Raw genomic sequence first — 14,530 nt, 5'->3', positions numbered from 1 at the left:
CAAAGGTTTTATAGCTACATTATTTATGACAGTAAGTCTAGACCCCAAAATTGATCCTGTGACACAGAGCTTCAGCAAACCTCAGTGCTCTCATTAATCCGAATTCAGGGCTTTCTCTTCGGCACCACAACTCTCACACTATTTGCTGGAAAATACACCCACACAGATTACGCTGCTATGTATAGACCATATGGGCTTGGATCTCTCAGCCTGAGGAGGGAAATGCTTCCAAGTGTCCAGCTTGTGTGGGTAAGCCCTCACAGCCAGTGCAATGAGTCCCTCCTGGAATGCTTCACCTCACACGGATACGGAGCTCTCTAATCACCTGCCTGAACATCAGGGAACTTTTTGGTAGGGTGATGAAGCCATGAGAGCATCAGCTATTTTCACAGTCACTAGAGAAATTTTCTACAGATTTTGCTACGGATTGATTTAAGATTCAAACTAAGTCATTCGTGTTGGTCTACAAATAGATACTGATGAAGACTCCCTAACTCAATCTGAGGAAACCGCATGAGAATCACGCAAACAGCATGTGCAGAGGTACAGCCCAGCCACACCTTCCTCATTACCTGGAAGACCCACACAGCCCAACAATATCATTCACTGTCTATAAAAGTGCACATTTTTTCCTCCATGACTGTAATTTCCCTCTTTTCTTTCATTCCAGTCTTTTCCCTTGGTTACTAAAACTGTTTCAGCCACTCCAAATGATGGCTGCTGCCAAAAAGTCATTACAACAGCCAAAAAAGAACTAAGCACAAGTAAGTCATATCCACACACCTATCTAGCAAGAGGTGAGGACCAACACCAGTTCACCTTTTGGCAGAGCAATCCCACCTCCTATAAGCTTACGTTACTGGTTTTTGTGCTGTTAAGCCATGAAAGAGGCTAGGAGGAAACAGGTGGATTATCCACAGTTCCATAAGTCCTTATGGTCATTCCCTTCTGCATTTGCCTGCCATCATGGGTTTGCATAAGTAGCCTTCTACAAAGCCAGCCAAGCTAGCAGCAATAGGGAGGGGGGAAAAAAAAAAGAAGAAAAAAGAAAAAAAAAAAAAAAAAGTACTACCGTTTGTATCAGCACACAGAAATACTATGTTCCAGCTCTGCACAGAGTGCTGCTAGTACGCCTGCATGTAACCTCCACCACAACACAATGAGATCATTCACACCTGCCTTGCCTGTAGTAGGAGATGGAAGGTGAGGAGGCAGAGTTTCTAGGAGAAAGGCAGCACTTCCCAGATGCTGCCAAGATGCTGTTTATTGGTAAATGAAGCCTCTTGAGTCCTAAACAACCTTCCCAGAGGAAGATAGAGTCGCAACTGCCATATGGGGAGTGGGAAGAGGATGCCACTAAGCTAAAGTGGATCAGAAAATACATGCACAACACGCACACTCACACACACTGTTTGTTCTGTAACTGCACTGAACAGCATTTCTTCGTCTCAAATACATCCTTCTTCATACAGCTTATGCAACCTTCTAGATGGCTAGAGCAGATGACAAGTGCTCCTGAACAGAACATCCTTCCTCATGCCCCACAGGGAGCTAAACACAAGGAAGCTCTGCCCACCAGACATGGAACTGGGTGACATCCCAAATTACTGATCTGCTGTGGGCTTAGAAAGACACTGTGTCTAAAATCACCAACTGAGAATGAACAGCAATGTTGACAGGCCCAAGACAGAGTCCACCTTTGAAAATTCAGAACCACTCCTTGGCTTCCTTCCCCCAGCTGTACAGCTGACATACCACAATCCATCCTCCTTTTGGGACTGTTCTGTGCTCTGATCAGCACTTACTTTTGGCATCATAGATGAAGATCCCTTGTAATCTGAAACTTTAGAGAGACAGAACTGCAAAGGAGTACTTTAAATATAAAAAGGAACATGGTACCACTTTCACAAGGACAGAAGTCTGTGCACAAACACTTTCTGAGTGGTTCTCAAATTCCCAGAGACAAAGCATTCAATGCAAACTCACATCTGCACTTCATTTCAGAAAGCTGTGGGCTCATACTGCATTCTTCAGAGACCAGATGCATATCCTCAGTCACGTTAGAGCTTTCTCCCACTCGAGCAGCCAGGTATATTTTCTGTGAAGTGCTTTTGTCCACTGTCTGTCTTTGCTTTCCTTTACTCAGTCCTAGCAGTGCTATTGATTCAGTGTAGCCTCATTAAACGTCCTGTTTTCAGTACAGGCACTAATTTTTATAGGGCTACGTTATGGCTAGAACACTAGCTGGCTCCGTAGCCAGACAGGTGATAAAATCCACGAATACTTAGGATCCTTACATGGAGACTGGCCATCTATCTATTTCAGTCTCTGGATCAAGCAGAAGTTTTATTTATCATACAAGCAGCATCTTCTTGTTACGGATATAGTCTGCTATATAGGTTTATAGGACCTAATGAAAACTCACTTCTTGCTAGGAATTCCTGGCCGTATGAAGGGTCTTAAACAGAGGTCAGGAGTGCTCCTATACAGCAGAAAGAATAATTTCCTCTGCTACAGCAATTACTGGCAAAAATCAATGACCACTGTTGAGCTGGAGGCCAAGGTAAGTAAATGCAATAGCGCTTTCCAGTTTTAAAAACTCCCAGAGCCTCAGAGGCGTTCCTCCCCTTACACATGTATTGAGGATAACTATCTAGCCATCTAGACAAGATTCCTATTAGGACGTCAAACTTCCTAGCATTCCAAGGTCAAAAAAATGTATTTTAGTCCAACTGAAATGCAATCTTTAGCTAGCATTGAGATTGTCTAATTGATGGGAAAAAAATCTCCAAGGACTACATGTAGCTTAAGTGTAGAGCTCACCTATATATTACACTGGTGTTATGAACAGTGTCAGACAGCTCGGGAGACTCTTCAATCACAGAGCTCGCTGTGCAAAAATAGTTCAGCTCTGCTGGTGTGTCTGGCCCCATGCCTTTTCAGAGCGGTGTCTGCTGAAACTCCTAACTTAATGGCCACTTTGAGTTTTTGTTTGCCCTGAGGAAGAAGTGGGCTAAAGCCATTGCATTCATGGCACAATTATTGCTGCTTTTCACCTTTTTCATTATTACTTTTTTTTCCCTCTATAGATTCAGCCTGGGAAGCAGACAGACTGGCCAGCTCTGCCCCTCTGCTTGCAGCACACTACTGCTTATTGTTCCACTGCTTTTTCTCAGTTCTTAAGCCAAATGTGCAATGACGGATTTGGCAGCCATGCTCTTGCCAGCCACCCCCAGTCAGCTGAGCAGCAGCATCTTAGCTGCAAGGGGATGCAAAGGCTCCTCTCTCCCTATTCTGTGATGGGACACTGTTTCTTTGTCAGAACCATTGAGGTTAGACTCAGTGAAGGAGGGTCTCAAAGAAGATGCGAGAGCAAGTTCGTATGTATTTGCAAAATTTACAACTACATGACTTGCAAATGGTGGCTGGGATCTGCATGCACGGAAGGGTCTGCCTTCCCATCACTAACCTCTTAAACCAAACACCTAGCATTGCAGTATTTCCTGCTAAAATACCTCCTTCTTTTTAAAGTGTAAATCAAAAGCATCCAAAGTGAAAAACTTTTCCCTGCATTTGCTTGAAAACTTGGCACAACATTACTAGCATCATTTAAGTACAGACCAGGACTCAGCAGCAGCCAAACATGCACCCTGCCGATTAGCATGCCTCACAGTGTCTAACAGACATTTGACTTAAAAATTCAAGAATTTCATTGCTCAAACACTTTATTAGATCCCTAAGCCTAAGAATGGTTTTCACTAACATGTGTGCTGCTTTGGGGCCTGAGAAAAGCTACTCTGGGAGCTAGGAAACATTTACTAGGAGGCAAAAATGTGATCAAAAGCATATTTGATAAAAAGGAGAAGTGAGAAGGGGTAATGATGGGTTTTAACTGCAATGTTATTTTATTCCATCTCAGAAGCATGCTGTAAGTTTAAGGAAGGGGAACAAATATGGGATTTTGTTTTGCATTTTTTTTAAAACAAAATCATTTTCATCTAGGATTGGGTTTTTTTTCCCCCTAAACCCAATGAGCTATATATTGGAATGACCTTGTAATGAGTTTCTGAGGCTCTTTAATCACCAGTGGCTGCTAAATGAAGCGTATCTATTTTCTCTGTTACATTACTATTGGCAACCAGGTCTTCAGTAAGTGCCCAGAAATATTTCCATGGCAACAAAAAGCATTCAGCATTGCTACTGTTTTGTGCCAATTTAGCTTTAAAATATTCTATTGTGAAGAGAAATATGGTACATTAAATGAAATAAAGTCAAGATGCAATGTTCTGAAAAGAATATAAGGATAAACAGGAAACATGTATTTTGCAGAAATGGGGAAAAAATGCCAAATGGAAGGAAAAAATGTTCAAAGCTAATATTGATGCTACTGAATGCCTTTGCTGAATGTCAGCAAGTCCATATGCTCGCTTACATTGTCACTTAGGGTTAGGTAACAAATCTAACAGAAATAAGGATACCTCAAACATCTTCTCTTGATCATTTTAATCCATGACTGAAATTTTAAGTTGCCAGAGTATTACAGTCTCTCTGCATGTCTAGGTTACCATCAGAAGAGTTCACACTCTTGATGTTAGAGAATGAATCTAAAGGAAAAAGAGGAAATAAAGAGTTGAAAAAATAAAATACAAAGAGTATGTGTGTGTTTTGGAAGCGAAGGGTCACTTAGAGCAAAATGAGTTCTTCCACATCAAAGACCTTGTGGAAGACATTTTCAAATCACAGTTCAGCACTTTCTCTCCCATTATACAACTTAGTTCTGAGAAAAAAGGCATCAGCTCCCAGTCCTCCAACCCTCAAACGGCCAGCTTTATGACTATGAAGTCCTGAGACCATTGGGTGGCCCTTTGTGCCGTGCATTGCGAAGATAAAAAGATGAAAGACCATTTGAGAGCATTTGGAGTGACATTCCCTCTGGTGCAAAAAGCTATGCAATGCCCCCCTAAAGTGCTTCATGTGGGAACAGAGCGCTCTAGGCAGCAGCTATGTAGGTGCTGGGGAGCTCTGTAAGGCCAGCCTTCCCATCCACAATGGCTGCAGACAGTTTGCTGAGGAGGAAAGCCACTAAATACTAAGAGACAGTCCAACAGCAACTTGATCAGCACCGGCTCTCAGCTGGGAGAGAGGTTCAGAGCGACCCTCCCCCTTAGCTGCCGTGATGGGTTACTCTGGCACCTGTCTGTCACTATGAAAACTCACAGAAAATTCATCTAGGAAAATCCATCTGGTCCATCGCACATTCCTAAAGGACCCTCTCTCTCAGACGTCTCTGCAGACAATGCAGAGAAACTGCTCTGACAGCGACAGTAGCCCATTCCTGGCCTCCATTTCTCCCATCCACTGTAAGCAAGGATGCAGACCAGAGACAGGACAAAGATGTGGAGGCCACCACTGAAACAATGCATTTGGCACATGGCTGCTCCCCAGCCTATTCTGAGAAACCCCAGGATTTGCCGTGAATCGCTCTAGCAGCCCATCTGCAGGAGACAAGGTTGTGCCCTGAATAGCACTTGTCCAGGAGGATCCATGGCTGCAGAACTCCCTGGAAGGACACTACGTGCCCTGTTCTGTCTATGCTCACACCAGACACAATCCAAGCACACAGAGTAATTCCAGCCCTAAAGCATCAACTTGCCTATGAACAAACCCTGTGGGCAGGATATCACACAGGCAACATATAGGGGTACCAGAAGGTAGGGGATCTACACAGGTTAGAGGCTCTGGGGTGCTGAACCTGAGAACTGGCAACTGTCCATTGGAATATGAAACAAGCGGGCCCAGTTTGGGAGACAGAACAGCTAGACCAAAAGCTCTTTTTAATTATTTACTCCCTGGCCATAACAGTGTGAGGAATAGTAATAAAGTAAAGAGCTAATTTTACATTCATTAAAGAACACCGTCAAGGTTTATACCCTGTTGGTCTGATATTCCTATTAAATAGAAAACAAACGGGCTGATCTTCCACAGTCTGCACAGAAAAGGCTAAATATGTAAGACTTCCCTAGAAGCCAAGAGTGATGCAAAGCTCTTGGTCATTATAAAACAAACATTTTCAAAAGCATTTACTGCCTGCTTAAAAAAAAAAAAAAAAAAAAAAAAAGAGAATTTAGACATTGGAAGACAAATACTGAGGACCCTCAGTGAGTCTCAAGTTCATTATCAGCTCCATATTGTAAACCCACTCCCCCCTCCCCCCTTTCCTCTCTTATCCTTCTTCCTAGGATGTTGGTAAAGGGTGGCTTCAACCCAGCAAGACCCAAGGATGGTGCCAGCAGGACCGCAGCTTTCCTGCTTCTGGTTGGGATGTAAGTCTCTGTCAGTCCTCTGTGACCCAGGTAACGTCCAGCCACGTTTGCAGCAGCATTGAGTGAGTACGAGTCACATGGCTGAAATTCAGTCCCAAATACAATCACCTGAAAAGCTGTTCATGTCACTTAATGATCAGAAGTCACAGTTAGGCCAATTTAAAAATGAAAATATCAAATCCAGTTCTTCACAAAATCTCCTGCCTGTTATCTTCTTCAGTCTTATTTGAAAAGCCTGTGGGGGTGGTGGGAGGGGTGGAAAGTGATTTGGGAGCCTTTCATCCATAAAATCATGAGATATGGCTGGCTTTTTAGTACAGCATTTCACAACACATGGCACAGTAACATCTTGAGATTCCTGGCACAAAGAAACAAGGTTTGAGATTATATATATCTTTAATAGCAATGATGCAAAGGCAGATGGTTCTCAAAGTGAAGGCTTAAGGCTAAACACTCCCTTTGAAGGGTCCTGCTACCAGAAACAAAACATGGAGGGAGCAAAATACTTTTTGCTACAGCAACAGGGCCTGACTGCCTTCTAATACACAGCATCTCACCCTGGAGATTTCCACTTGTTTCAATGAGATTAGTCTCACGAACGAGAGAAGAATTGGAAACAAATGAGGAAAGGTTAGATTTTTTTCTTTGGGATTTGGGGAGTTCTATTTTAGCTGTGGGAAACAGAGACAACACAGAACATAATGAGCAGATTAGCAACTAAATCAAATCAAGACCAGAAAAGAGAGGTCTGGGTAATACTGTCAGGGTGCATGCTAGCTGCTTACCTGCAAAACCTGCCTTGCCATTATTACTTGTTAAGGAGCCACCCAAGCTGAGGTTGTGCTTGTGATGTCCCATCCTCACAGAGAGCTCACCTTCTTCTTCAGTGATGGTAGGAAGGCGATCAGGCAGCTGGAGATCTTCACGCATCCAGTAGGATCCATTGGCTGTCAAAGACACAACGCTTTCAATGCACTGCTCTGGTACACTGCTAGTATTTTTAACCCGTTTTTGCCTCTGTGGGCCATCGTCAGAGCCACGTGGGAGGTCTTGTGAAGCAAGATCAGGACCACCAACATGACCATCTTCTCTAGGATATAAGTATTCCTCATCCCAGAGGTCCAGGTGTTGTTCATCGTCCGATTCCTCAGAATAATCCTCATAATCCCCTCCATTATTCTCCAAGTCCCGGTTCCTCTCTTCTTCTGTCTTACGACTCGCTCCACTCAAATTCAGCAGTGAAGCCGATATAGAGTCTCCTGCTTGTTGGATAGCTTCATATATTTGAGACATCCAAGACGACAGTGGCTGAAGGAAATTCTGAGCAGCCTCAGAAGCCATGTTTGACACTATGCCAGTATCTGGTGATCAGTTGTTCAGTTTTGCCAGCATGTCACTTACAGTTTAGGGAGCTGCAGAATAAGCACCATAAGAGATTACTGTAAATTTATTTCCAACAACACCTGTTGACACATCATCTACGTAAGATGTCTAGAACTGAAAGGAGAAATGGAAAAAGCACTTCTACTCACTGAGAATACCACTAGAAATCCAGAAGTTACGGAAAAATTACAGATTTTCCTGCAAAGATCTGGAAAGCCTTAATTCAATTGCTAAACCTTACATAAAAATTTAAACCTGGAACACTGGAACAGAAGTACCTTTTCTGAAGTGCACACATTCTGGTTACAGCTGTCCACAGACCTGGTAAAAAAAAGTACAAAACAATCTGCAGTCAAAAATCTCAGATAATCTCCTGGCCCTGACTTCAACCACATCCTTAGCCTTAGCATGTCCAGATGGAAAAACTGAAGGGTGGAGAATCTGGGGAGAATTATGTTTTGATTTATTAAAGTGACAGGCCTAAAGTGTGCAGAATCAGCCCATGGCAGACAACTGTCTCAAATGCTTTGCTCCAGAAAGGCTCTGAAGAAACCCTCTCTGCCCACAGAGTAACACAACCCAGAGTCATTTTGCCCTTCAGAGAAATGAGGAAAAAAAAAAAAAAACCCCACAACCAACCACACACCAAAAAACACAAAACCACCCCAACACAGGAGGTGGAATATTATAGGAATGAAATCACTGGGAATAGAAGCCAGTTAACAAAAGCATAACTTGCAGAAAGTTAAGGTGCCTTTTTACCCGATATACATCTTCCCACATTATCACAAGACAGATATTCTTTTAGGAACTCTGAGAAGGAGAAACCTACAAATAAGATGATGGGTTTAGGAAGAAAGGATTAAACAGTTGCAGATTTTAGGCTAAAAGACAACTAAAAAGAAGCTTCAAAAATTATTTCCGGTGTCTTGCTGAATTTAGAGGTGTAGGGACAATCAGATTACGAAGGGTAAATACAGTATAAGCAGCAAGAAAATAAGCTCAGCAGCAATGTGGATTACCCTGTGAAACAGTCTTCAGAGAAATGTAGTGGGAATCCCAGTGTTTTGATTTTTAAATGGAGCATTGACCAAGGAGCGCCCATCTTGCTTGGTGAGCAGCTTTTTTTTTTTTTCCCCACAGATGAGATTAGTGACTTAAGAGGCCTTTACCTTTTGAAACACCTGTGCCAAATAACTGTTCAGTGATGTTGAATTACACTGCAGACACTTGGAACAAGTTTACCATCAGCTTCAGTAGGTACTAAGAATTACAGACCTAACAAGGGCAGCAAGTGAATGTAGGTTACTAAAGCCATTTTAAAAGCTGATGGCTGTTACAAACTTTCCAGGCTCAGGGCACATGCTGTTCCAGTATCCACCTGTCACCCGTTGGCCTCTGGCTCAGCCACTGGGACCCTGGTAAGGTTCCCTGCCACAGATTAAATCTTTGGCAAAGAACAGATAATGTCATGGTATAACCTCCCAGGTGAGCTGTTCCCTTCATTGACTCTCCTCTTTCCAACCCTGCCCTTGGTGAAGCCTCTCTGCTTTGTGCAACTTATTTTCCCATAGACCTAAATTGATGACAAACTCCACAGAACACAATTTCAGCATAACGCAGATTTGTTACTGGCAAGTCCCAGCACCAGAGAAGCCACTGGGAGGACAGCGTACAGTGAGATTCTCTCAGGCATGGAAGGAGATAAATTTGGGTGGCAAGTACTAGATGGTGGATATGTTTTTAACCTGTCATTTACTTACAGGCAAGGGCAATTGAATCTGATTTCTGATGAAAAGAGAACTTCCTAATGCTCTGCCTCCCCCTCATCAGCAAGATATATGACAACAGTAGCCCTTGGATGGATGCAGGCATCCAGGAGTGATAGCTAACCAATGCAGATAAAACATATGGGTGCTAAAATGAAGCACTGATCTGTTCCAAAAGTCAACAGAACATAGACTTGCAATATTTGCGCAGGGATTAATTAGCTCCTCTTGTTATTACATTTCAGAGCTAACACCCAAATGACCCAACACAGGATCCCACTTCTCCCAGATGCTGTGGCTGATGGCACCGTGGCTCAGGCAAACATTGCAGCACTGCACAAGAGACTCCGCATTAGGGAGGTTAGTATCACAACCATAAAGACAGAAGGAACTTTTCAAAGCAAGATTTTACTTTTGTCAGGGAATTAAAGTAGTGATCTACAGTCACCTGCAGAGCTTGAATATGGTCACCCAGTCACCTGAAGAGGCAGGTAAGACTTGAAGACACATCTTTCATATCCCAAGTAGTTGCCCTGATCACCTTCCTATAAGTAGGCTGAGGGCAAACATGATGCGTACACACACATATACACACCCACGATTCTACCCAAGACCAGGACATTTGTCTGGATTAAAGGCAGAGAACCCCAACAAATGGTTTTATTTCCATTTACAGACAACGGATAGACACTGAAGTATATTTCACCCAAAAAATCTGAACTGCATTGCATTAAAACCTGCAACACGCTTGTACAACCTCCAAACCAGTGCCTACATCATCCCTACAAGCAAAAGCAATGCAATTTCCAGGGTGCCTGACTCTGTTTAGCCTTTGTTTGGCTCTTCCTCTCGTTCTCTCCCTCTTACTGAAAACCCCACAGTCAATGATATGCTGAACAACTGGAGTTCAACTGAATTATAAATCACTTATTTTTGGTCTTGCAGCAGATGGATAAAACATGTAACAAGCTGCAGACAAGTTTAGGCGGGCAACGTTTTTACAAACTCAACAGAGGATCAAAGGGGGCTGAGCTCTGTCACAGGCTTACTGTTTCCCAGGAGCTCTCTCCCTTAATTAGCAGGCACTGCTCTAACGGGGTGTTTATGATGTGTTTCACAACATGGCCTTTTCAACATAATGGATTTTTACTTTTGAATTCTCTAACAATTTTGACTTGCATTAAAAAAAAACAACTGAGCATTTAAAATGTGTGGGACAAAAATCCATCTCTTTTTAAAAGCATTCATCAAAAAAGAAAGCAAGAAAAAAAACAGTTTAGCAAATTCACTTCAGGTTCTGTCTTCTAAAACTAACCACAAGAATTTTCACACTGAATCGCCTGCTTAACTCAAAGTTGGGTTTTGGTTTTTTTTCCTCTTGGAAAAAAATCAGATAGCTAAAATGATCAATGTTAAGCATTTCACAGAAGCCATCATAACCTTTACTACAATCTATATTCCCTTGTCTTGATAGGATCATTATTCCTGAGTAGCGTTCCCATTGAGAGCTGCAATTACTGTATGGCTAAAAAAAGACTATTAGCAGAATTTAAAACACTACCGCAATATAAAGGTTTGTAATATTAGCAAAATGTCTTTCAATCTTCTTGATATGCAGGCTCCAAAAAAAAATTGCCATCAGATGTGTATTTCTTACAACAATTTCCCTTATTCGAGCTGTTGCAACGCATAGGCACAATCCTCCTTTTCCTCAGTCACCTTTTGTTGGCCCTTGCAAGTTTTCTACCAGACTCCTCCCTTGTTTTCAACCTGTTGTCTACAAGCCTCCCAACATGTGTTTCAGCATATAGTAACTGAACAATTTTCAAGTGAACGTTTTTTTTTCTGGAACGCTAGATCAGGAGGAAATCCACAGCCTCAACTCTCTGCCTGGGAAGGTACCGTCCCATATAGAGACACAAGAAGAAATCAGCTCCCAGCTTCCAAAGATCAGAAGACATCTTTGTCACGTCACCGTTCTAGAAAGATGCACTTTTGCCACTGCCAAGAAAATTGTACCAAGAAGCTCTTTCAGCATTTTGGGCAAGTTGCTAAAACCATCTGTCCATGACTGGAACTGAGCACTATGCCGGGTCACGGATTTAGACAGACACACTACAGGTACCCAGGGGAACAACTCCTGCCTTCCCCATTTCCCAGAAATTTGAATTAAGACACTGATAATCACTGACTTTTATTTCCTGATCTCATACAGACAGCACGTTCACCTCACGCCCACCTGGCATGCCATGGATCATATCCACGGACAGTTGTGTGGACATCTAGGAAAAGCAGTGCTACAGACCCACCGTGAAGCCCTTCTTCAAGCCTAGGAGAAAAGACCTAAACCAAGGCGTGACTTAAGCCAACGCCCGGAACATCACGGACCTGTGGAAAACACAAGGCCGTTTTGCTGTTCATAAAAGGAGGAGGTAAGGAAGGCTTGGAGGCGTAAGATGGTGTAATAATCCTTTTTCAGCTATTGAAAACCATAATGAGCCGGACACTCCTTTCAGACTGGAGCCCAATTAGCACACACATACCATAGCAGGGGGGAGATTAGAAACGTACCCTGCTGAAGGCAGGCAGCAGCAGCCCTGGGCCAAGAAATCCTCTACCCTAGTTCTGGGAACAATCTGCACTTTTTGCTCGTGTAGTGGCCCAAATCAAATTTAACAAGATGCTCAAAGCCCTTCCATCCTCACAGTGAAGGATAACCACACACTGCTACAATGAAACTGTATTTCCAGTTAAAACTGTCACCAAAATGTGCCAAAACCAGCCTGGCCATTTGAAGCTGTACAGTTGATTGGAGCCTCTTGCAGAAGCGTTACGAGGAAAGTACACAGGCAGTGCCCAAGGTTCACATCAACTGTGAGCGTCACTGCTGATCAAGTTTCCCCAAGGTAAAATAAAACAGAAATACAGAACATTTTGGTACCTCTTTGGCCCACGTGCTATAAAAATGCTATTTATGTAGCTGAATTTAATGCAAAGAAAAGAGAAGCCAGGCACTTTCCAAGTGATTATGTGCTCTGTAATAATACTTTTCAGCTGGTGATTCAGAAACTCCAGGGCATTCAAGGAAGATCTAATAGTTTATGTCAATAAATTACACACCTCTCATTGGAAACATTCATGGGTTACAAATCAACAAGGCAATAAATCCGCTGCTGCAACACATCAGTCCTGCAAGCCACAAAAGGGTGAAGGGAAAGCAAAGACGAGATCAGACAGACAGCAATGCACCCTGCTGCACCGAGTTTTGCCTCTGCACAGGGAGCCTGCAGACTTATTCCTCACTCCCAAATCATCTCATGTCTTTCCAGGCAGCTCGCTACTAGCGATGTTGTGCCAAATTAGTTGTAAAAATTGATACCCAAAGGACAGAAGTGGTTTTGATCAAGATATTTCACCCCATGGTGTCTCCTTTCTTTCCCACCCCTCCGTTGCATGCTCTCCTTTTGTCAAAAACAACAGCAACAATTACTGATCTTCACAGTCTCAGTGGGATGGGGAGAAGAGTAAAGGAATATAAGAAAAAAGGAATTATGCAAATGTGACATTAACTGTTCAAAACTGTGGGGCCTTTTTCTAAAAACCCAGGTCTCTCCACTAAATAGAGTATATGGTGATAAATCCAGGCAAAAAAGTGCTGCTGGAAGACCAGCATCCAAATATTATGCTCAGAAGCTCCATCAGCATCAGGGCAGAGGAGATGATGGCAATTTCCTGTGCTGACCACTTCACACCTTTGGTTTTGCTTAGACCCTTCAGACCTCCTGAACTCAGAAGTGTGTTCATTTCACCTAAGTCCACTGCACTTACAAAACAGGGAACCTGTAACTGCACAGATAGCTCTATTGCCACCAAAATATTACCACAAAACTTGAAGGAATTTTCAGGAGGGAGAAAATGGAAACACCTTCCTTGACCATATTTGGCCCGGACATCCAGCAGAGCCAGATTCTGCCTCAGCACTAGTAAAGTCCAGAGTCACTCCACTGGAGCCAGTCACATCCTCCAAACCAAAAAAAGCGCCTTTGCTTTTGAAGAGCCACTTGTCACCGTATGCACAAAAACTAAGTTCTGTGCCAAGCAGTAGTACAAAAAGCAACAATGAATAACTTTAATTGTTTATACTCAAACCGAGGGTTACAAAAAGGGCATAAAAGAAAGTCACAGATCACTGGAGTATTAGAAAAGTGGTGTTAGTAGTGCAAACCGTGCTCTTTCAAGGCACAGGAATGAGAAACATCTGTAATTACTGGATTAGAGGAATGAAAGAAGAAACCTGCAGTCAGAAATTACAGTGCATTCTGTTATTGAGCTGCAGTCATTCGTTGGTTTGCATGAAGACAGAGGAGCCAAAAGGAAATTGCAAGTTCAAAAAGCTGGAGAAACACCAATTTACACCACCACTTGAACCTACCCACCTGTGCTGGCAAGCTGTTGCCCAGAGCAGACCCAATACACAGAGTCTCAATCCTGCCTGTAATCACGCTACCCAGTCTGCAGCGACTGTAACACGCCAGGGTCAATCAGAGCAATTACTTGCATGGAAAGGAGAAGTGGGAGAGCGTGTCTAGCTGTTTAACACAATGAAGATATTTTAGAAACATTTTGAGGAGTCACCCAGTTACTGTTACTCTTTCTTCCCCCACCCACACTCCATCCTTACAGAGCCTATGGAAACTGCTCCCTATGGACCACCATAGAGCAATGCAGACAGTGCTGCTTGGGAACCACAGCCCTGAGTGGCAAATGCAGTGGATGATTCCTGGTTAGCCATGTGCACACACAAGGATGGATAAGTCCGTAGCTCCCATCTCCATCCACTCCTGCTAAGTCAACCACCAGTCCAGCCAGACACGCTGGGAGGCTGAGGGGGGTCACTGGGCAAACCAGACCTAGTTTCAAATTATTTAAAAGAATTCAGAGCCACGGATCTGAGCAGAGAGTTGTCCCTACCAACTTAGGAACTGCTCCCGTGGCTACTTCTACCCTTCATTTAATCCAGCCTTGTTACAAACCAGGCTCTCATGTCTAGGGCAG

General features: G+C 43.1%; 1 protein-coding gene across 5 annotated transcripts in view; it reads right to left on the bottom strand.

Annotated features, from left to right (window-relative positions):
- SYT16 (synaptotagmin 16) overlaps window positions 1-14,530 on the bottom strand; it is a 53,797-nt gene that overhangs the window by 34,583 nt on the left and 4,684 nt on the right. The window contains exons 2-3 of one of the 5 annotated variants that reach the window (XM_080394898.1): window positions 7,985-8,027; window positions 7,109-7,735 (exon numbers count right to left, since the gene is read on the bottom strand). In XM_080394898.1, coding sequence (XP_080251024.1) covers window positions 7,109-7,664 — 556 coding nt within the window. In that variant the 5' untranslated portion in view covers window positions 7,665-7,735; window positions 7,985-8,027. Of the gene's footprint in view, window positions 1-7,108; window positions 14,262-14,530 lie in introns of those variants that run through there. The other 4 variants (XM_080394897.1, XM_080394896.1, XM_080394899.1 and 1 more) reach the window with 4 other exon arrangements.

Source organism: Falco punctatus, assembly GCF_963210335.1.
Source record: "Falco punctatus genome assembly, chromosome: 7".
In the NCBI taxonomy this organism is placed as follows: Eukaryota; Metazoa; Chordata; class Aves; order Falconiformes; family Falconidae; genus Falco; species Falco punctatus.
This window is presented reverse-complemented; position numbering and strand designations above follow the sequence as displayed.